This window comes from Lynx canadensis, chromosome X (genome assembly GCF_007474595.2).
Source record: "Lynx canadensis isolate LIC74 chromosome X, mLynCan4.pri.v2, whole genome shotgun sequence".
NCBI lineage: Eukaryota > Metazoa > Chordata > Mammalia > Carnivora > Felidae > Lynx > Lynx canadensis.
In genome coordinates this window covers 107,518,381-107,541,768 of record NC_044321.2, presented here as the reverse complement: position 1 = coordinate 107,541,768, position 23,388 = coordinate 107,518,381, and the positions used below count along the sequence as shown (strand labels likewise).

At 43.7% G+C, this 23,388-nt stretch overlaps 1 protein-coding gene across 1 annotated transcript in view; it reads left to right on the top strand.

Moving 5' to 3' along the window:
* The window catches only part of GPC4 (glypican 4), a 109,659-nt gene that overhangs the window by 51,417 nt on the left and 34,854 nt on the right, over positions 1-23,388 (top strand). The window contains exon 2 of the mRNA XM_030306025.2: positions 20,893-21,051. Within this exon, the coding sequence (XP_030161885.1) occupies positions 20,893-21,051 (159 nt within the window). The remainder of the gene's footprint in view (positions 1-20,892; positions 21,052-23,388) is intronic.

Genomic DNA, 23,388 nt, shown 5'->3' with positions numbered 1-23,388 from the left:
CTGTTTTCAGGACAGCCCTCACAGAGGAGGTTTGTTTCTCTCAGAAATGCTGGCAATATTGTAAGCTTTTCATCCCTTCTTTAGCAAGGCAGGACTCTGGCGCTTTTAGCGTCCGTTCCTGCTAAGAAGTAGGAAATGTTAAGAGGCCATTGTTCTAAAGAAATGATCTCCAAATATCAGTGCTGAGTGCCATCTATGACCACACACATGTTCATTTATAAAATGCCCTGCGAGAGACTGGGAGCAACGAGGGGTTTATAGCAAAGTTCAGTCTCCGGACCAGGGCTATTTAAAATTGTAGAACCATTCTTTGTTTTGTTCCTTCGAACGTAGAACATTTGTACTGTGTTCTATGTAGGGTACAGATCCGGCATGTGATATTTGGTACACTGGCATTTTCAGGGTGACAAAGAGCCAGCCACCGTTTGCCCCTGCCCTTTCTCTGTCCGATTTTTTCCCCCCAGTGTCTTTGTTTCCATTATTGCATTTGATTTGTGTGGGAGTCTTTTCCTTACTCAGGATCCTGCCTTGTCCCTTTTTCTTTGCCATGAGAGATGAGTAACTTTTGCATTTGGGTACTCTGATAGAAAGGAGAAGGAACGAGAGAGCTTCTGCAATTTTGTTTTCCAGAAAGCATTCTTAGGTTGGCCTTCCATGTTGTTACACAGGGTTTGTTACGTTTCATTTCCCTGGAGCACTTAATACATTCTGGTTTGTTTTTTTTTTTTAAGTTAAATGTTTATTTACTTTTGAGAGAGAGACAGAGAAAGAGAGAGTGCCCGCACGCGAGTCCGGGACAGGCAGAGAGAGGGGGAGAGAGAATCCCAAATGTCAGTGCAGAGCCCAGTGCGGGGCTCAGACTCACTGCGAGATCATGACCTGAGCTGAAGTCGTACGCTCGACCCAGTGAGCCGCCCAGGCGCCCCACACTTAATACATTCTCTTAACAAAGACCAGAAATGGTGCTTTTCTGGTGTGCACAGTGACTTGTCCCAAGGCACGTGGTTTGAGAGTTGGCTTTACGTAAGCATCTTATTTTTGTTTGTTTGCTCCTTGGATATTTTGGATCTTTTTCCTTCACTAAGCCCGAGTTGTCTTGAGAGGAATAAAGAATGGTGTGGAGTGCAATGAGCAGAGGCTCTCTTCCCAAATGGGAACGGACATGTTTGAAGAATTAAATAAGCCCATTCGAAGAAATCAACCTTATTTTCATATTGACTTAAGTCCTCTCTTCTGAGTCTTCTAGGATTAACGTTTTTGGTAACATGAATCTGTTGCTGGATGTCTTTTGAAAGGAAAAATAGCCTTGCCGCCATGGGTCAGTTCTCTGGTCAAGTTGTGTCTCTGGCAAGGACACCACAGTCAGGTGGAAAGGAAATGAATGTTCTTTTTTGGAACACAAATTCAAAGTATCTAAATATATACAAAAACAAGCGAATTTTCCTTAATAAGTCACCCTGTTGATCTGCTCTCTGAATACACGTAGAACTTTTGTGAAGCTCTTGAGTTGGGTCCTGTATCGACTGTTGACCTTACCGCTTGTGGCTTTAAAATAATAGCTTCGCTATCTTGCTTCATCTGAAAAGGAAATATTTTGAGTAAGAGATTTTTCCAGATAATTACCCTTTCACATATCAACGTTCTTAGAAAAATGTTCTAAACATTTCGGTGAAAATATTTCTGGAATATTTATTCCCTTGCCTTATGAAACAGAAGATTAAAAACCGTAATCAATTAAGGCAGACCAAGGGTCATCATTGTGAAAATCGTTTAAGAAATGGTGGGCTAATGCGGTCCTCAGGGCCCTTTTTAACCCAGGCCAGAACTGACTGTCTAGAAATTAGACAGCAGAGTTGGTTAAATAGGCAACTGGGATATTTGTGTGCAAAATGTGTCTCAGAGGATGGCTCCAATATTTTACAGTAAATTTCACTTACTTTGAATGTTTTTTTTTTTCTTATTCCTCCCCCCCCTTTTTTTCTTTTTGTTAGACCAAGGCTTCCCTTGCTTATTGGATTGTTCCAAAAGTTGAAGCAATGTGTAAGTGATCCATTGCTATACTTCTAGGATTGCTTATCGAATAAATTCAGTATATCAGGAGACTATAAAAAGAACACTTTTAAAGCCTCTCCATATGCTTGATTGAAAGAAATAGCATTCCCATCTTTCCACATTGAACCTTTATTTTCTGTTGTCTCTCCCACATCCCTTAAATAATTGCCCCAATCTTTTTATCTAACTTCTGAATTTTGCTTATCTCCTTTGTATCTTTGAAGAGTCAATGCCAGTACATAGCCGCATAGATACAGGGTAATGTTTTCTGTTGTGTTTTTAGCACACCTATACATTTGATCTTCAGGGTCCCCTTCATTGAACCGCATATTTTTCCCTGAGCTCTGGTTTATTAGATGAACATGATCTGTCTCCTTTGCCAAAATATTTGACTTTCTCTTCCCTCATAGGCTTTCTTTTTGTAAACGTGCCACGATTTCACCTTTATTGTAAAGTTTGCCAGCCCACTTGATATGGAAATGAGTCTTACAGGTTTCTACTTCACAGGGTCCCTTCTGGAGCCCTTCCTCTGAATAGGAATCGCATTGACAAGCACCAGTCTCTCGGGCCCAGTCGCTGTTTGTAAAGATGGCCTACACATGTGGGCCAAAACAGTTTCACAACTGGCTGGTGGGTACCATCTGGTCACCGTGGTTTATCTATTCCTGGTTTGTTGATTGCACGCAGACCACCATGTTTACCGCTATTTGATCTAGTACCTCTGACCTGCCCAGTTCAGCATTCGGGTTCGGGAATGCGAATCTCTTTAGAAGACAAAGAGTTCATTCAGTCCATCAGCCGTCTCCTTTTTCAGTCCTGTGACTGTGATTAAGTGGGCCCGTGGATGCTCTACATGGCTTCCTCCCTGTGATAGAACGAAAAGAGCCTCTTACTCGGTTGGCTTTGTAGTCTCTCGCAAGTTGCTCCTGCCTGGTGGTTATTTTGTGTCCAGCCTGCAGTGCCTTATGGGCTTTTCTCTATTCTGTGTCTCGACTAGCTCTTTATCTCATCAAAGATACCTTCACTTCTTTTCACTCTGCTTTTTATCCACACTAAAGCTTCTCTTCTCTCTGCAGCCCTCTCCAAATCATAAGTACTTGGGAGCACTTACTCTGAAGTAACAATAGGTAAGGTTTGTTTTTCTGTCTATTTTTAAACCAGTCTCCAGGCGTCTTGCATGTTGTTTACTTTTCAAACTCTTTCTTTCTCCCTCAGAATGCCTGGTTTTGCCATAGCTTCTTAGCCAAAAATAGGAAAAACACATTTAATGGGTTTGGAACTTTTCTTTTCCTCTCTTATCACGCTGTGGAATTTAATAGTGCTGTGATCACCGTTACATGTTTAACCAGTTACTTGGTGCCCTGAGTCCTATATACTACTCAGGACCAAGGCCAGGGAGCACCTGTTCCTCCCTCCCTCCCTGCACACTCCTCCCACACACTCTTCTAGAAACACTTGTTCAGGAAGCCCTCATTTTTCATCTCCAAACCTTGCCTACACATCTTGGCAGGTTAAGCGTTATGTTGATGAATTTTCTTTTCCTTATTCATGTCTGTGAATCTTCTGCATAATTGTAAGGGGATAATGGAGGGAAATCTATGGTACCCGTCTAAAACCTAGTAGGGGAAGATGTATTTGACAGAAATACTTAAGAAATAGATCATAAGGAGGTGATCAGGTGCTAAAGTGACAGACGATCTGAGGTCAATATATTCTCATCAGAAACATCAAAAAAATCAGCACTTGAATGCATCACAATTGCGCAGGGAGCTGTCATTTCCATCTTTGTTCTCCCTTCCTTTGATGTGACAGGGAACAAACTCCCTTCATCTCAGGGTGGGTTCGCTGGTTGTTTTTTTTTTTCCTCCTTTTTTCTTTTCTTTTTTGGTTTTTCTTTGACATATGTTTATCCTTCGACATTCTAAATTTCTGAATCATCCACCTTTCTGTGGTAGAGCACAGTGTTGTCTCAGCAAAATGATTGGCCACGAGGGAGGAAATGATCGTTTTGTCAGGGCAGTGCAGCGACATACTGCACACTCCAGGCACATACATTTTTTTAAAAAAGTAAGATTGCATATTTAAGTAAGTAAATAGGAGTGTCTTATGTCACTCTTCCGAATTGTATTCACGAGTGCAGCAATTCTAGAACGCGAACGATCTTTGTTTGTATGTAGAAATATTTGGATGTTGATAGAAAGTTGATGCCTCAAAATAATTAGGTCGGGCTATATAAACGTTGCTGGTATTTGATCCTTTTGACCTAGAACAATGGCAGCTTCATACGACTCAACCTTTATTTTGCTACCTGAGATGAGGAGCAGTAGTAGTAACAGTAACCAACAAACAACACCCTTCCATCGATTAAAGGAAGCTTCCAGCTGATCCCCTTCTGAGGAATATATAGTATCTTCTTTTTATTTTTTAATGTTTTATTTATTATTGAGAGAGAGAGAGAGAGAGACAGAGAGATGAGTGGGGGAGGGGCAGGAAGAGAGGGGGACAGAGGATCTGAAGCAGGCTCTGTGCTAACAGCAGTGAGCCCCATGTGAGGCTTGAACTCACGAACACTGAGATCATGACCTGAGCCAAAGTCGGACGCTCAACCAGCGGAGCCACCCAGGTGCCCCCTGTATAGTATCTTCCGATGTCAGTATTTATCATGGTAGCTACTCTTCTGTGAAGCACCATATACATTTCATGATTCTGTTAGGTAGGTTCTGGTTTTGCCCCGAATTTCGAGAAGGTGAAGTCGTTTCTGAAGTGAAGAGACTGACCCAAAGTTGCACAGACTTGAGTTCAAATTCAGGCCCGTTGAACTCAAAAGTCCTTACGCTTTCCTCGTCACATGGAGCTTGCCTGCCTGCCTCAGAGACTCAGAGCAAGTAATGTGTGTGGTAAGCTTTTCTTTTCCCTTTGTTTGTTGAGTGGCCTCCTTGTTGTGACTTTCTTCATTTGGTTTGTAGTGAAAAAGAAGCTTGGCTTCTGTCTGCTCTCCCAGGGCTACCAGATTTGTTAATGCTATCATAAAAGTTTTCACCAATAAGCAAAATGCGTCGTGACTTTTTTTTTTTTTTTAAATACAGGCACATTTCATAATCTCTGGCATAATTTGTGTTTCTGTTTGCTCAGATCATGAAATCATGAAAGCTCATCTCGCGATAATGAAACCACGCCTTTTTGTGAATATGCCCCACACTTAACCCATACCTACCCGGTCATTAGGCCAAATGAACGCCCAGGCTTGTGCCGCCAAACACCTCCTCAAACATGTGTGTGAAACTTGAGATTGAACTGTGGTTCTTCTCCAAGTTTATTTCATTGTGGTAGTATCATTGTTATAGGATTGAATTTGTCACAGTGGAAACACTTGAGTTAGGTTAGTTGGTGTCTTTATATTGGGCTGGGATCATATGTTAGAAATACCCATGAACAAAAGCAAGAGTATGTTAGCCTGGTCGGAGGCATTATAATTTAGGCCTCTCATTTGCAAAAAGAAGGGCTTATGGGGGCACCTGGGTGGCTCAGTCGGTTGAGCGACCGACTTCGGCTCAGGTCATGATCTCACGGTCTGTGAGTTTGAGCCCCGCGTCGGGCTCTGTGCTGACAGCTCGGAGCCTGGAGCCTGCTTCGGGTTCTGTCTCTCTCTCTGTCTCTGTCTCTGTCTCTCTCTCTCTTTCTCTCTCTCTCTCTCTGTTCCTCCCCCGCTCATGCTCTGTCTCTCTCTGTCTCAGAAATAAATAAACATTAAAAAAAATATTAAAAAAAAAAAAAGACGGGCTTATGATGCTGGACATTTACTCACTTAAGCTTTCGAAATGGCCCCGTTCCCCCCACATTGAAGCTCATTTCCAGAATATGATTTAAAATTGTGTGCTGTGGTCATGGATGTGCCCCTGTAACATTGGATATACTTGGGATTATGCTGTCTCGACTCAGTTTAAACCTAAGATTAGGTGGATTAAGAAAAGAAAATGTGACCTTGCACGGTTTGTGATCCTATGAGAGACAGAGAACAAAGTGAGCTCTTCTCTTTTCTTTCATGTTTCTGGTTACCGATACCCATTTAAGTACATTACAGTATTTACTAATTCCAGCAGATAAGTACAGCACTGCCACATGTTCTGTTTAAACCAAGACCGACATTTAATGTGAGTTATCATTTGTTCTCATCCTCGAAGACCGTTTTATGTATTTATTTATTTATTTATTTATCTATCTATTTATTTTTATTTTAATGTTTATTATTTATTTTTGAGAGAGGGAGTCACAGAATCCGAAGCAGCTCCAGGCTCCGAGCTGTCAGCACAGAGCCCGACGCGGGGCTTGAACTCGAGAACTGTGAGATCATGACCCGAGCTGAAGTCGGAAGCTTAACCGACTGAGCCCCCCCAGGCATCTCCCGTTTTTAGTTTTATTTGTTTTATTTTCTTAAGTAATCTCTACACCCATCGTGGGGCTCAAACCCACAACTCCGAGATTGAGAATCATATGCTTCACTGAGCCAGCCAGGCACCACGTGGCCATTTTCAAAATGATCTTTTCTTTAAGTTTATTTGTTAGAGAGAGCGAGCGAGCATGATGGGGGAGAGGGGCAGAGGGAAAGAGAATCCCAAGCAGACTCCACACTCAGCACAGAGCCCCATCCAGGGCTTGATCCCATGACTGTGAGCTCATGACCTGAGCTGAAATGGAGAGTTGGACGCTCGACCGACTGAGCCACCCAGGCGCCCCTGATAATGATCTCTTGTTGGTTACTGTGGGGTGAGGAAAAACTGGGAGCTTGTGCAAATACATGTGTGTCCACAAGGAGAAGTTTACTTTTGTATTTTCCTTTGAGGTACCTGTCAGTATACTCTTAAGATAGATCATGAATGGGGCGCCTGGGTGGCTCAGTCGGTTAAGCGGCCGACTTCAGCTCAGGTCACAATCTCGCGGTCCGTGAGTTCGAGCCCCGCATCGGGCTCTGGGCTGATGGCTCGGAGCCTGGAGCCTGCTTCCGATTCTGTGTCTCCCTCTCTCTCTGCCCCTCCCCCGTTCATGCTCTGTCTCTCTCTGTCTCAAAAATAAATAAAACGTTAAAAAAAATTAAAAAAAAAGATAGATCATGAACCACATACCATTATTTGTTCTCCACGTGGGAGAAGACATCTTGAAGGGGAGAAGCTGGAAACAGGTATATTACACTGACAACCTCTTTTCTGGCACAAAGTCCTGGTATGAAACTGGTCCTTGGATTTTACAAAGGAGGCTATGTTTATCGCCCTTCTTTTTCTAAGGGCCATTTTAATAATTTTTGCGATCACATCAAAGACTTTTCATAATGACAGCCAGTAATTGCCGTGGTAATGGTGTGCCATCTGCAGGCTCTGTGTAACGGAAACGAGAGAGGAAAACACGTCCCTCTGCTCGATGAGAGTTACCACGGGGCCTGAGGCCCTCGCGCCAGATCGCCTCTACTCAGCCTTGGGTTCCGCGCTATCTTCCTGGTCTTTCTTCCTCACCCAGTGCTCTTCCGGTTTTTCTCTCTCACTCCTGTGGCCATGATGGTGGGTCACATCCTGGGACCGAAGGAGTGATTGGAACTTCCTTGGGAGCTGAGATTTGACTACAGTAATTGCTTTACAAGCCAGCAGTTGACCCATGGTCCGAAAGATGTGTGGAAGGCAAGTCGGATATTGAAATGAGGAAACAGGCACCCACTTGGCGAGTTGCTCTGGCCCAGAGCAAGCTGACACATACGTCTCAAGCTTGACTCTCGGCCAGGCTTCCAGAGCCCTGCTGCGTCCCTTACTTAGGTCCTGGGACAGCACCCTTCTCCGGTGACTCCAGTGTCAGCCCTGTGACAGCAACTTGCATTTCTTAGAGGCTCAAACTAGAATGGCCTCTTTCCTTTCATCCCCACCCAAAGCAAAAATGGTAACGGGCAGCCCTTCATTCTTGGTTATCTGATAGTTCTGCAGTAATGAGGTCCAGGCCGCCCCCAGTGCGCTAGTTTTTTTTCTGGAACATTCACATCTACGTGGCCCCGGGGTAACTATGAGTGAGGCCTCTTATCTGGCAGGCCTGTATCTGAGGATGGTCAGGAATTGAAAATTGAATAGGGCCTGTGGAGACTTGAATGCAAAGCAAATGACTGGTTTCTTTCTTTTCCTCGTCACCTGCCGGCAAAGCAGCGGTCACTCTTCCATCTTCTTCCGCAAGGAAGTAAATCTTTTCGTGTCGTAAATAAATAGTCCCATTAATACTTCAGTGCAGTGCCCAGGATCTGCCTTTACTTTTCCCTCCGTGTGATCCTTAAGGAATGAGAGTAAAGTGGAACGCAGTCAGCATGGCACCTTACGTTTCTCTTCAAGCACCTTTTTATCAGAGTTTCTGAGCCCAGAACAAACAGGGATTATTCCTAGTGGGGCAGAGAGGAGCTCTGCAGTACCTCAGCTCCTTGGCGGTTTGTCGTTACGGTCACTCGAAGGCACAAAAACTCCTGGGACCTCAGTTGCAAAAAATGGTATGGAGCCATGCCAGGGAGTGATTGTCTGTTGCAACATAAGTTTAGGGCAGCTCATCCTCAAGTGACCGGAGTTTAATACTCTATTTATTTAGTTTTTTCAGTGTTTGTTTATTTTTGAGGGAGATCATGAGCAGGGGAGGGGCAGAGAGAGAGGGAGACACAGACTCTGAAGCAGGCTCCGGGCTCAGTCAGCGCAGAGACCGACGCGGGGCTCGAACTCCTGAACGGTGAGATCGCGACCTGAGCTGAAGTCGGACGCCCAACTGACTGAGCCACCCAGGTGCCCCCAGAGTTCGACACTTTGAAAAATCAAAACCCTGACATCGTCTGAGAGGTGCAGGTTTTTAAAATAAATGGGAATGTTTAGTGACCCGATGTGTCAAGCCAGATTAACTCAGAAGCATCTGTGCGAGACGTTTTTGCTCTGTGGATTTTGCTTTGTTGACCAAGACAGGCAGCAGAAGTAGGTCCCCAAGGAGTTTGCTTCTCTCCTTCGTTATGAGATTCTGCTTTGAGTCCAAGCTCGTATCTTCCGTAGTTTTGGATGACTCAAAAAATGAACCCAGTGTATCTGGCAGCTCATAAATGATATTTGAGGGTGTGACTCTTTCCCCCAGTTTGTCCAGAGGCACCTCCAAAAGCATATCTGTTGAAGCCCCAATGTGAGAAGCTCTCCTGTCTTTTGAACTCGAGTTGTTCCAGGAGAAGATCAGAGGACCTCGGAGATTTGAGGGGATAGAGGCTGGAGGAATTCAGATTACAGAGTAAGAGGGAGAAAGAAAAAGCGTGTAGAGCAACAATAAAATCCGTGTCTGGGCCTCTTGTAATTTTCGAGAGTAGAGACCAAGCCTTTTGTATTTTCTGCACTGATGGATGACATCTGGCACATAAGAGGCGCTTGGTAAATACTGCGTTAGTGTTTTTGTGTTGCTGAATCAGGTCCAAGGTTAGTTTAGGTAATGTGAACGGTTCTTTGATTTAGAGAGATGATCTCTTGAGGTGGACCGATCGAAGTAACTAGTTCAAGTGATAAATACACTGGATTTTCTAATCCTAATGAAGAAATCAAATGTAATTAATCAACCGGTCTGATCGTAAAGGAAAGATTCTGAAAGGTGAGATTGGGGGATCAAGTGGTGCCAAGGAGCTAATAGATTGCCATTAGGATAAATCCCAATCAGACGCGGGGTGCGTCACCTATAAAGGTAAGCCGAGAGGACCTGTAATGAAGAGTGGGAACGCTGAAAACTTCAGCAAACTCCATCTTCTGGGAAAGGCAACATCATTTCTATAAGAGTAATTCTGTGCTTGGCAAGTGACTGACCTTGTGCTCTTCAAGCAACTAAAGATCTATGTGGACAAAGGGAAACCAGTGCAAGTGATCTGCTTCCCAAAAGCTGTTTGTGAGTTTGCTCACCGAGCCCCGGAACCTTGGGGTAATTGGCTTCACCACAGAATTGTGGGACTGTTCGTTCCAGTTGACTTCGAGGAAGGAAGCAAAGGGTACAGATAGATAATCCTCTGGATAGCGACATGAACAGTGGCATTCTGTGCAAAATTAGGACCGAGACAGATTCCACTTCAAGCTCCATTACGTGACCTAGAACTGGAAGTATACGTTGAAAACCTTACCGTTAACAAAAGTTTTCTAAATAGCAGAGAGCCCCCTAAAAAGGAATCCGTTCTAGGGTGTATGCCCCAAAGGTGGCAGGCCCGGGTGTTAGGGGGCTTGATAACGGTGAGGAGAAGAGCTGGTTTTGAGGGTCGGAGAGACTCAGCCTTGCCACAGGGGGACCCTGCCCCTTTTCCATATGCCTGTGCTAAGGTGCAGGAGTATTCCTCTCGTGTTAGAGCAATGAACCCCTGTTCAGCTGTGGCTCCTGTCCATGGAGCTTAGTCTCCGTGGAATGGACTCTAATTAAGAGGCCTTCAATGCAGATCTGTATTAGAGTAAGCTGTAACTCACTGAGACCTTGAACAAGAGTCGTGTGGAAGTGGATTTTAAGGGACGTAATGAAGTACAAGCATTGAAAATGCAAATGTTTCTTTCCTCTTTGCCGTTTCGTTGATGCCTGGCTAGAGTTTTAAAGAATGGTTCGGGTGGCTTGAAATCTGATGTGAGAGTATCATTTGCTTTATGTGAAGCAGCCGACTTTGCTATCACTTAGTGCAAATGCTTTCTAGATAGCCATTTGGAAAAAATATCTTTGGGAGGACTCATGATTAATGAGTATGTTGTTCTTGGGGTATGCTTTTCCTAGAAAGCAGGTTTACTGAAAACCTAGTCTCACACGGTATTTTGGAGAGGAATTTTAGGTGTATCCTGCGAGACAGAGTAAAAAGAAGTTAAGGAGGAGTTTTGGGTCCCTAGGTACCGCAGCTGAAAGCAATTAGGAAAACAGCGAAGATAATTTTTAAAACGTTCACGACCCCCTCGACCCATGAAATGTATCTGAAGTGAAAGGCATTGATGTTTGTCTTAGAGCAAGTGTCTGTGAGCTTCCCCACCCACCAACTGCATTTTCTTCCACGCCTGTGATAAACTCGGGACTTCACCGCTCACCCTTTCTGATCTTGCTGTGAAACCTAAGTGGCTTTGGCAGGTTATCTGAAAACGAGGTCCCTGGGGGTTTCTTCAGAGATTATTTAGAAATAATAAGGAAAGTCACGCCCTGTTTTCCTGAGGATACTTTCCTTCATTCACTTGTTCTCTAGTTTTAAGCGACTGCCTGCCGGAGGCTGCTCACAGGGGCAACCCTTAAGACTTGGTGCATGCTAGGTGTGTGCAGAGAAAAAGCAAGGTGCTGGCGGCCAGCGTCTCCCCACCCTGAGAATCCCTGTGGCCCTCCAAGCCTGACCCGATGAGCTGTCTTAGAGATGACCCCACCAGGGTCTTCCTCTACCAGGGCTTGTGACGCGTGGTTTGAGTTCACAGGTGCCAGAAGTAACTGTTGGGCACCAGAGACAAAAGTGTCCCAGCCAATAGATGGTATTCCTCTCTAGGCTATTTTGTTGCTTGTAGCTGAATATATAACGTAGGCATTTGGAATCCCGTATTTCCAGGCATTCGGTTAAATTATGAGCCCAATGAAGATTAGAAATTGGGATTCGAGAGAAACTCTGAAATGATGCTGCCCAGGTACACGCCCGGGAAGCCTGCCCCTCGCCGACCCCCCAAAAGGTCTCCACCACAGTCCTGTGAGCCTTTATCTGCACCGATTGCTTAGGTACTCTTCGTTGGATCCTCCGAATCGTTGAAGGGTTTTGGGTTATACCCACCAGCAGTAGTATTCCTGCTGGGTCCTAGACCTTGGACAAAGTGGTTGTAAATGTGCAAAATAGAGGCAGGTGCCCTGGCTGCTCTAACGTGACGGTGACACGGGTCGGAGTGTGCGTTTCACGCCGCTCGCTCATTTTGGCTGATATGCCTTCCTTTAGTAAACCTTTGGTGCAGTGAAAAGCGGGTTCTGAGGTTGCCAGGCATAAACTTTGGTTCATAATTCGCTTATCATTTAAAGAGCAATAAAAACCCTGTTGATTTCTCTCTGGAGTGGATTTGAAAGCTGTTGCAAGCTCATGGGAATGAAGCCTGGAGCTTTAAAGCAGCAACCCTAACTCTTCCCACTACACTCACAGGAAGGTATTCTTAGAAAAACCTAATACAACTGATTTTCAACATGTCTGTGTTTCTGATTGGCCTTCTCTGGCCTACCTTGCAGGATTAGTGGACCTAAAAATAATTGGCAGTCTTAAGCCCTCCAGAGCAGTGTTTCGGCACGGGTGTGCAAAATACTAACTAGCTGCATTTCTCCTACTGATTGGTAGGTGATCTCAAATCCCACATCTGCATAATGACTATAATTGATGTGCTTTATTATTAAGGCTTAGGTCAAGTGACTTAAGGCTTTCCATGTGCACTGCACATCCTATGCCGTGGTTCCATTCCTTCTCGCAAAGGGAGGTTGGATTAATGTATATGTTCCCTCTCCCTCCTGGGATTATTAAAAAAACCTTTAGAGATTTTCTTTCTTTGTTCCCAAGAAGCAGAACGTTGCATATTCCTCCTGGGGTTCTCAGGTAGCGTGGAGGCCCCGGGGTTATCCAGCAACCTGCTTTTTAGCTCACTTTGTGGCTACGTGAATTTAGCTCTAGAAAGTAGAAAGTAGATGGAAACTGTTTTGGTAACTCTTAAGACCAATGGCAAGGAATTGTTTTTACTTTTGGGACAAATCAAAATTAGAAAAAGAGTAAAGTAGCAATTGAGGGATTAGGAAAATTACTTACAGCAAATAACAGCTTAATGTAGCTCCCATTAGTAAAGTTATACCAAGTATTTATATATTTTTTAAAAACCTGATGAAAGCCCCTCCATACGTATACACACCCTTTGAGAACTGAAGCTTGCTTTTAAAAGAAGCAACACACTTGTTTATCCTAGAAGAGTTTCAGATTCACACAAGTTGGGAGGATAGTGATAGCACAGGAAATTTACATCTTACATTAGGGTGGTAAATTGTCACAATTGATAAGCCAATGTTGATGTATTACTATCTGTAGTCCCTATCTGATTTCTGATTTCCTTAGTTTTTTTTAACTAACGCTTTTATTGAGATATAGTTCATATCCTAAATGATTCGCCCATTTAAATTTTTTTTTTTTTCAACGTTTTTTATTTATTTTTGGGACAGAGAGAGACAGAGCATGAACGGGGGAGAGGCAGAGAGAGAGGGAGACACAGAATCGGAAACAGGCTCCAGGCTCTGAGCCATCAGCCCAGAGCCCGACGCGGGGCTCGAACTCCCGGACCGCGAGATCGTGACCTGGCTGAAGTCGGACGCTTAACCGACTGCGCCACCCAGGCGCCCCTGATTCGCCCATTTAAAGTGTACAACGGCTTTTCATACCCTCACAGAATTGTGGATTCATCACCAAAATCAATTTTAGAACACTTTCATCATCCCAGAAAGAAATCCCCTGCCTTTTAGCTGTAACCTCCCCTTACTTCTCCATTCCTCTAGACAACCACGAATCCACTTTCTGCCTCTGTAAATTGGTCTATGCTGGACATTTCACATAAATGGGATCCTATGGTATGTGGACGTTGGTGACTGGCTCTTTCATTTAGCTTTTGTTTTATTTTATTTTATTTTATTTTATTTTATTTTATTTTATTTTATTTTATTTTATTTTATTTCATTTCATTTCATTTCATTTCATTTCATTTTTTTAATTTTATTTTCTTTAGATTCAGCCATGCAGTAACACATACCTTTCCTTCTTACGGCTGAATGATCCATCATATGGATATACCACATTTTGTTTGTCCACCCGTCAATGGATATTTGGCTACTATGAATAATACTGCTATAAGCCTGGGGCGCCTGGGTGGCTCAGTCAGTTGGGCGACTGACTTCGGCTCAGGTCATGATCTCACGGTTCGTGAGTTCGAGCCCCGCATCGGGCTCTGTGCTGACAGCTCAGAGCCTGGAGCCTGCTTCGGAGTCTGTGTCTGCTCTCTCTGCCCCGCCCCCACTTGTGCTCTGTCTCTGTCTGTCTCTCAAAAATAAATGTTAAAAAAAAAATAATAAAATAGGGACGCCTGGGTGGCTCAGTGGGTTGAGCGTCCGACTTCGGCTCAGGTCAGGATCTCACAATTTGTGATTTCGAGGCCGACGTCGGGCTCTGTGCTGACAGCTCAGAGCCTAGAGCCTGTTTCAGATTCTGTATCTTCCTCTCTCTGCCCCTTCCCTGCTCATGTTCTTTTTCTCTCAAAAATGAATAAATGTTAAAAATTAATAAATAAATAAAAATAAAATAAAATAAAATAAAATAAAATAAAATAAAATAAAATCACTACTGCTCTAAACCTTCACCTGCAAGTTTTTGTGTGATTTCCTTAGTTCTCCCCCAGTATCGTTTTCTTCCTTCCGGGATCCCATCCGGGATACATTTTATTTCATCATCAGGCCTCCTTTAGCTCCCAGGACTTTGCTTTTGATGGCCCTTAGGAGGTCTGTGCTTCGTTGTCATCACTAAACCGTCACTTATGCATGCCATTCAATACCTCCTTTCTGACCATCTTTACTCCCCTAAAATCCAGGCTGGAATAAGAAATTTTCCTGATCTAGCCAGAGGAGACAGGGTGCTTGCCTTCCTGGCCCCTGTCCCTCAGCTAGTACAAGTGGTCAGAAAAGTCTCTTCATGGAGAACTTCGGTGGCTTCTCAGGGCATAATTGATGTTCTTCCTTTCTGTTTCATTGTTGCACTTAAAAAAAAAAAGTTTAGTTTTGAAAGAGAATGCAAGCAGGGGAGGGGCAGAAAGAGAGGGGGACGGAGGCTCTGAAGCGGGCTCCACGCTGACAGCAGAGAGCCCAGTGTGGGGCTCAAACTCAAGAACTGCGAGATCATGACCTGAGCAGAAGTCAGATGCTCAACCGACTGAGCCACCCAGGTCCCCCGATCATGGCACTTTTTACATTGACATAATGCTTCCTTGTTTACAAAGGGCTTTTTAAGGCTCAAGAGCCTTCCCAAGAGCCTACAGTGGATCATGTCAGCCGAGACTCAAACCCAGTTCCTGAAATCCCCACATCAGTCTTCTTATCCCTAGACTACCATTAGCCTCGCAGAATGAAAGGTGCAAATAGTGTTAAATATTTGGAACCTTTTACATTCACTTCCTAAAAACCCCTCCTTGTAAAGCGCTAAGTTTTCATCAAAACCCAAGCGAGGCACTCGGTTTCTGCAGGAAAGACCAATGTAAGATTATCTAGTCTCTTACATTTGCAGTTTGCAAAGGGCCTTCCAGTCTGTTCTTCTCAAGGCGGCCAGCCCTTCCCCTTAGGCTGCAATTTGTGTGTCTATTATTTACCGAGAGCATTTGGTTGTTTTATTGGTAAAATCCGTTGGGGTGCAGAGGATGTCTGCCCTACAAATCATGCTGGTGTAGGCAAGCCTGGGTTCTCTGCCACTGTGTCCCTTAGAGGTTTCTGGCTGCTGTTCCCTCCTTTTCGAACTCTGGGGGACTAATTACGAGAGACTTACTTTATCTCCTGCAGGTGCAGAAAGCTAACACCTTAGTGGTGACTACAGGTATTCTTTCATCACCGTTCCGCCCGGATATGTGAGCACTGGAGAGACGTTTTCTTGGCATCTAGTTGGACTTCAAAAGGCATTTTCCGAGAAAGACCTAGAAAGTGGTTGTAAGATATAGCTAAAAATAGTCAAGTTGATAGTAAATAAGCAGAGAGCTGGCCTGAGAACTAACCGCCACGTGTAACATTTTCTACGGGAAGGTGGGTAGGAGCAGCCGAAATCCACTGACGTGAGCTGCACCCCGTTTGTACATCAGAGCCAGCCTTTGGCGAGGGGAAGGTCGATGAGGGAAAACGAGAAAGCACACTTCCACAGATTGTTCGCGGCAGAGTCCCGTTAAAGCACGGGCTAGATGCCTCATGTGCAGTGCCTACTTCTTTAACCATTGATTTGAATCGCTTCCAAAAAGGAGCCAATACATGCTCGGCAGGACTGAGCAGTAATTTATTGTGATTGTCTTTGTTCAGCTTCGAAAACTGAGGCATTGATATCAAGACTAAAGAGAAATTACATAGAGCTGGTGTGATTGAAAAACGTTTGGCTCTTTTGAGTGATTTTTTTTGTTTTGTTTTGTTTTTAATGACATAGAGTTAAGCTTTAAAAAGCACGCTTCGTTGAATCTCATCCGAGCCTCCAAGGACAGGGCTAGGGGACCTGTTTTCTTTAGAAGGCCACTGACCCACAAAGAAAAAAACTAATCAAGGGCCGTGTACAAAAAGCAACTTAATTTAGGTGCTTCCTTAGAAAAGCATAAAGCATTCAACTTACCTGCTTTTTAAATGAAGAACAGGGAACTCGAAACAAGTACAACAAATATAACAAAAACCCTCTTCAGGTTCATATTCTGCGCAGTCAGAAGATACGGGGTAGAGCAACAAAGAACAGTACGGGGAGAGGAAAGGAGCGAAAGCAGCCAGGGGAGTTTTAAGGGACCAGAAGAGATACGTGGAGAAAACCCTACCTGCAGCCAAGGGTCATGGACGGAGGAAGCTGAGTTATGGAAAGAGAGGAAACTACAATTAACTGGTTCACAGCTATTCATAGCTCATCTGTAGTTCTACTGCTTGAGCCTTTCACGTAATAATTCTTTTTTTAATGTATTCTTTTTTTAAGATGTTTATCCCTTTTTTAGAGAGAGAGAGAGAGAGAGAGAGCGAGAGAGCATGAGCTGGGGAGGGGCAGAGAGGAGGGAGACAGAGGATCCAAAGCAGGCTCTGCACTGACAGGACTCGAACTCACAAACTGCAAGATCGTGACCTGAGCCGAAATCAGATGTTGGACCGACTGGGCCACTCAGGAGCCCCTCAAGTAAAAATTCTTATGGAATTGTATGTATCAGAAATACCCAAGGCCCTTTGAAAAAAAGGCACGTGCTCAGCACTCCCCCCTCCCTGCAGTGGCTGTCTGCCTGCCCCATACTGGATCCTGTTGTCCCTGTGCTCGGCTCTCTCAGCCCAAGGAGAGCCTCGCTCCGTCTTTCTTAAATGAGAAAGGGATCACCAGGTTTAGAAAGGAGATCTCCAGAAAGAAAGGGCGTTTCTCATCCAGACACAGCATTTTAGGAATGTCTCAGACAAATAACGTCTCTGAAATAATACGTGTGCTCTGGTTTTTAATAGGAACCATTTTGGGCACTTAAAGTAGAAATATGCACGTTTTTTTTTTAAAAGTATTTATTTAAGCAATCTCCCCGCCCAACATGGGGCCCAGACTGAGGACCCAGAGATCAAGAGTCGCACGCTCTTCCGACTAAGCTGACCAGGCGCCCCCAGAAGTATGCAGGTTTTAAAAATCAAATGCATCGGTCAAGTTCTGACCAGAATGTTGAGCTCTGATTCCGTTTTCAAATGCACCCAGACTGCCCCCACCTTTTCCTCCTCGTACTTCTCATCAGCAGGAACTGGTCATGGCACTGAGCTTGGGATTTAATTCACCAGGTATGGGTTGGACTGCGTGTGTCTCAGGCAGGGCTTTGGGCGAGAACGTCACGTTACGTTTTCAAGCAATGCTGTTTAGAGATGCCGACAGAATAAGTGGCCTGTTGGAGGGGCTGCTTTGCAACAGAGGGCAAGACCACTTTGCCAGCAGGAGCATTAACCACGTATCCATCCTGTTGTCATCCTTGACCCAAAGCAAGCCTTTTACTGTTAGACCAAGTCTTCCTGGAAAGACCTCTCTAAAATGAAAGTGGACTCCTTATTAGGTATTGCCAGAACAAATACGTATTCCAGTGTTCTGTTGTAGACAGGTCTCCGTAAAGTCCTGCTGAGGGCCCCTGGTGGCTGTGAAATGGGCAGAGTACATGGGCCACTCTGGGCCTTTTAGATGTGCCAGTGTATACATGTATCTGTGGAAACGGTGCTGCGTGCATTCAGCAGGTTGCTGGTAACTTTCATTGCTGTTACCCATTTTTGAAAGGTGTCTCCTCAATGCAAAATTCCTGTGGGTCAGTTTAAACCCCTCAATGTCTAGCACCTTCCTAAATGTAGAAAATTATTCTTTCCTGCTGTCTCTTTGAATTTTCTGGCTTCGGGTGTGTGTGTGTGTGTGTGTGTGTGTGTGTGTGTGTGTGTGTGTGTTTGCTTGCTTGCCTGCCTGCTTGCATTGGGGCTGGGAAAAAGGAGTAGTTTTCCTTGGACTTAGCTTATTTTGATGGCCTCCAATAAGTGGCCCCTTTGTTTATTATATATGTGAACCCTGTTAAGATTCGGTGAACATAGATTGTTTTCCAAACTCATGAATTGTTTTGCCTCGGAAATGCAGTGCATACCCCAATGGACTCTTTGCATGCATTTGAAAACCAGCGTGTGATGAATTTTAGCCTGTGACAGTCTTAAAGAGTAGCTGCTCCCTTATTATAATTCATTTATATAGCCCTGCGTGTCTTAAGTTCTCATTCTGAGCATTCCAATTAATTTTCTATGTGGGGTGTAAGTGTGATGGATTATTTAATGCGACCACAGCAAGTACTGTACTAGTTGGGGTTCTTCATATTATTTCACACGTTGGGACTATATTGGGGGGAAATCCTCAACCCTGAAACCTGGAGACCACTGGGTATCTCTCTGTTAATTATGTGTCTCAGCACCAAAGGCCTGCTGTGAACTTGTTAAGCCAGCAAAGAGGGAGTTTTGTTTTTGGTTGTAACAAAGGTGTTTGCAGAAAACTGAGCCTTAGCAACCTTCTTCTTCGACTAATGAGATCTAAGCTTCTAAACTCTTATACACAACCCCCCCACCCCCGCAACACACACATTTTTTGTTAGATTTATCTGTTGACCAAGGGTTTCAAAAATGCCAAAAGGAACTTTTAGCAGTTTCTGGATGAGGAAGCTGTTTGAAGATTGTTTCCCTTCCGCCTTCTCTATTAAATAGTCTTTTAATACCGCACACCCCTTTTTGTGTGGCAGTAACATTCTCCCTGCTTGTTAATTGCCAGGAAGGAAGAATGATCAGGAATATATATGATCATGTAATTGTTTGCATACGTGCAGTTGACAGTCCTAGTTTAGTCAAATTAAGTTCCTTAACTCCATTTTATCTGAAATCCCCCACCTCCCCGAGGCCACGTTGGCATCTGTCTTAGGTGAAGACTTAACTTCTAAGCACACGCAGCCAAGAAGCAGCAATGGCCAGCGCACGGTCCGGTTCATTTCCCGTTACTTGTTTGATCTGCTCATCATTCTACGGCCCTTTATTTATTGTACACACTTACCATTGACAAGTGCATATGTCTTCAATATACTCAGTTCCTGAGTTCCTGAGATCTTGATTTTTTTTCCAGACCCCTCATCTTACATGGAACATGGACAGCAATAGCAGAAGGAACAGTGGCAGTGAATCCTTGTAAACCTCTGTAAAAATTCGATCACACCGATTTGTGGAGCAACTCAAGGGGTGGTACCTGTTTGGGTTTAGTTTTCAATGACACCGTACCTCTTGGTCATTAGGAGGAAGAGCTATGGTCTCTGCAAAGCACATTTTTGTTCTGTGGCCGAAGGAACAAGGTGTGGGTGAACTTTGGGGTCTATTTAAAAAAAAAAAAAAGCCCTCCAGGGGTACCTGGGTGGCTCATTCAGTTAAGCGTCCAACTCTTGATTTTTGACTCAGGTCATGATCTCAGAGTTGCAAACGGTCCCTACATCGGGCTCCACACTGATGATGCAGAGCCTGCTTGGGATTCTCTCTCTCCCCATCTCTCTCTGCTCCTCGCCTGCACGTGTGCTCTCTCCCTCTCTCATAAAATAAATAAACATAAAAAAAAAAGCCCTCCGCACCGTCCAGTCCGAACCACAAGCAGAACCTAGTTGGTATAGGGGAGGGAGATCCTCTGTGTGTCTGAGCTGCTGTGGAGTGATGGCGTCTTTGACATTTGTCTTGACTCTCAGGGCTATATCACTACATAAAGATTATATTTATCAGATGCCATTAGTCTATATTGGGATGAGTGGCTACACATCCCAGTATCATAAGGTCACACGGTGTCTAACAACTGCATAGAGGGTGCCGGACAAGAAAACCTGAAGTTTGAAGATCACCTGCCATTACCCTTTGTGACTTATCATAGCCTGAAATTACCCAGTGTGAACTCGCATTATTTCCTCTTGGTCGACAACCCCTTGAAATCCACTTATCCCTTTGCTTCTCCTCAGTATAACTACCGCTGGTGTATTTGCTCAGTTTTCGGCTGTCATGTATTTTAGAAATCATTCTTCCTTAAGGTACCCCCTCTTGGAATGTAAACTCAGAAAAGCTAGAAAAACTTATGCCTCATAGAATCTTGAATAGTTTATATATATTAAAAAAAAAAAGACTTTGGTTGATATTGAACGATAATGTTTATTGGCAGCACCGATTTTCCTGTAGTGTAGCAATGTTCCTGAATCAAAAGTTTTTGTCTATTGTAGGTGGCTTTATTATTTTCGCCTTCCCATAACAGAACGGATGTTTTTAGTTTTTTTTTTTTTTTCTTTAAGTAAACTCTACCCCCAACGTGGGGCTTGAACTCAACCCTGAGATCAAGAGTCGCATGCTCTACCCATTGAGCCAGCCAGCCACCGCCCCCCCTCTATGTTTTCAGTTTAGTAAAACTTTTCAGATACACATGATGCCTAGGCCTTTGCAGGAACCTCACGGGTGGAAATGAAGCAGAGAGTGTGCACTTGAGCCAAACTCTTCCCTCTTGGCCTTGATGAATGATAATGGAGCTTGATTGTCTTACGTTTTATCTTCCAGGTGATCATTTGAAGATCTGTCCTCAGGGTTATACCTGCTGCTCCCCGGAGATGGAGGAGAAATACAGCCTGCAAAGTAAAGATGATTTCAAAAGTGTGGTCAGCGAACAGTGCAATCGTTTGCAAGCCATCTTTGCTTCCCGTTACAAGAAGTTTGATGGTAGGTTTTGGAAGTCTGGTCCAAGTAAGCATCGACGTGCTTTGCTCTTGGATTGGTCTTTACCTTTTATTCGAGTCACATTTTAGAGGTGACAGTTCAGTTTGTCCAATTGCTTTTTCAGAGCTCCCCTGCCTTCTCCAAAGATACTCTCCTTGTTGGATCCTAGGGGCGAGTTAGTCCTCCAGTGTCATTGCTAGCGCCCTTCTGGATGCTCTAGAATCTGTATGGTAGGCATTATGGAAATATGGTCACAAGGAGACAAAAAGATTAGCGTAGTTTAATTGAAAGGCTTTCATTTATTTTCTTGGGTGAACGCAAAATAGTGTTGTTGACGCAAGTTACTTTAAAAAACAAAACAAAACAAAAAAACCTCCCTAATAAAAAGCAGGCGTCTGAAAACTTACCATAACCAGAGAGATTCTGCAGATGCTGGATTTCCAATTAGATTTCAAACTGGATTCCTCAGAGACCACTAGAGTTCCTAGAAGCCCTGTGGTACACAGATAGGATTAAAACTCAGCTCTTGGGTTTCCATGCAGCGATGACCCAGAAGTAGCTACTATATTTATAATTGCTGTTAAGCTGGGCCTCGTCTCTCAGCTGGCACTTTGGTGTGGTCTGTCCACGTAAAGCCATGACCAAACCCATTTCGGTCCCCTGTGCCAAACATAAGCTCGTAGGCGCACTTTCTTTTAATAGTGAACAGCTAGCCAATAGGGTCCAAATGAGAGACGCTTCAATCGTATCGGAGGCAACGCTACCGGTAACAGACTTTAAAACCCAGGGAGTGTGGGATCCCAAACCCCTCAGGATTCTTTTCTCTGGTGCTCTGTACTCAGTCTGAAGATTATTATGAAGTAGGTTTAAGTTTCATAGGAATGGTTTTCTTTGTGCCTGTTTTAAAGGCCATTCTAATTACATAGTACCTTTGAAGCGTGCTTTTCTTGACATTATGTGTGGTGAAGAAGTACAAGGCAAATTTTCGAGATGTGAAATGTCTTTGAGTATTTCTGCAAAGGGCTTGTTACCATGGTGAGAAGTTGGATGAAATTAGATTTATATAGCTGATAAGGCAGTCCCCAGCTAAAGAACAGGTTGTATTTCAAATGTTGGCTTCGAGATTTGTTATTTGAAACTTATAACCGATTTAATAAGTGTTGGGTTCTCAGGCTAGACCATGAGAGCATATTTAATTTGTAATGTAGTTGAACTGAAGTTTTCCCTACATAGCATACCATTTTTCGTGCCCATTTTATCAACAGTTGCTGTGCAAAATTGGGTTCAGTCTTAATTTTATGTCCTCCTTTTTCCTGGATGGATAGAAATGTTTTTTTTTTTAATTTTTTTTTTACATTTGTTTATTTTTTGAGAGACAGAGAGAGCACAAGTTAGGGAGGGGCAGAGAGAGAAGGAGACACAGGATCCAAAGCAGGCTCCAGGCTCCGAGCTGTCAGCACAGAGCCCGACGTGGGGCTTGAACTCACAAACCGTGAGATCATGACCTGAGCCGAAGTCGGACGCTTAACTGACTGAGCCACCCAGGTGCCCCTGGATACAAATGTTTTTATATCTCTTTCCTGTTTATTAGTCAATACCCCACTCACCGCACATGTTGTAACTATAAAGAGTACTTAACAACGTGCTAATACCACGCAGAGATGGGTGTTGATATCAAAAGACATCTTAGACCACCTCTGTCTATATTGGTGGTCTAATTATTATTATTATTATTATTATACAAATTATTTATATTCTATTAATTATAATTATTATATTTATTTTTATATAAATTATTATTATAATTATTAGAAAGACTGGTATTTGCTTGACTATGGCATTTCTCATTCAACACAGTAACCCAAGCATTTTCTTTAACGTTGAGGACAATACCTAGAAAGATAATCAGATAGCCATCTTTGAAAACTTGAGCTGCTGATACCAAAAAAAATGACCCCTTGGGGTTTTATCATGTCATTTAGAAGGAAAAAGTCCTGCTCTTTACAAGCAACTAACCTGTTGGCAGCATGATGGAGTTGGAGATAAAACAGTTTTCAAGTGCCCCAAGTTGCCCCATTTCCTGTTAGACCTGTCTCTTCCTGGTATGAGGCCACAGACGTTAGTGATCTCTCTCGCCTCCAGGCCTGCTGGTTTAGCTATTCTTTCCCCTTCTCGCTCCCCATGGTTTTGTGGCATTACTCATATGATTCCAACGTGTAGTTTTTAAGAAGCCACACAGAGAAACACCACCAGTAAGTGTTAATAGAAGTTTTTTTAAAAATTACAGAGAAAACAGGGGCGCCTGGGTGGCTCAGTCGGTTAAGTGTCCGACTTCAGTTC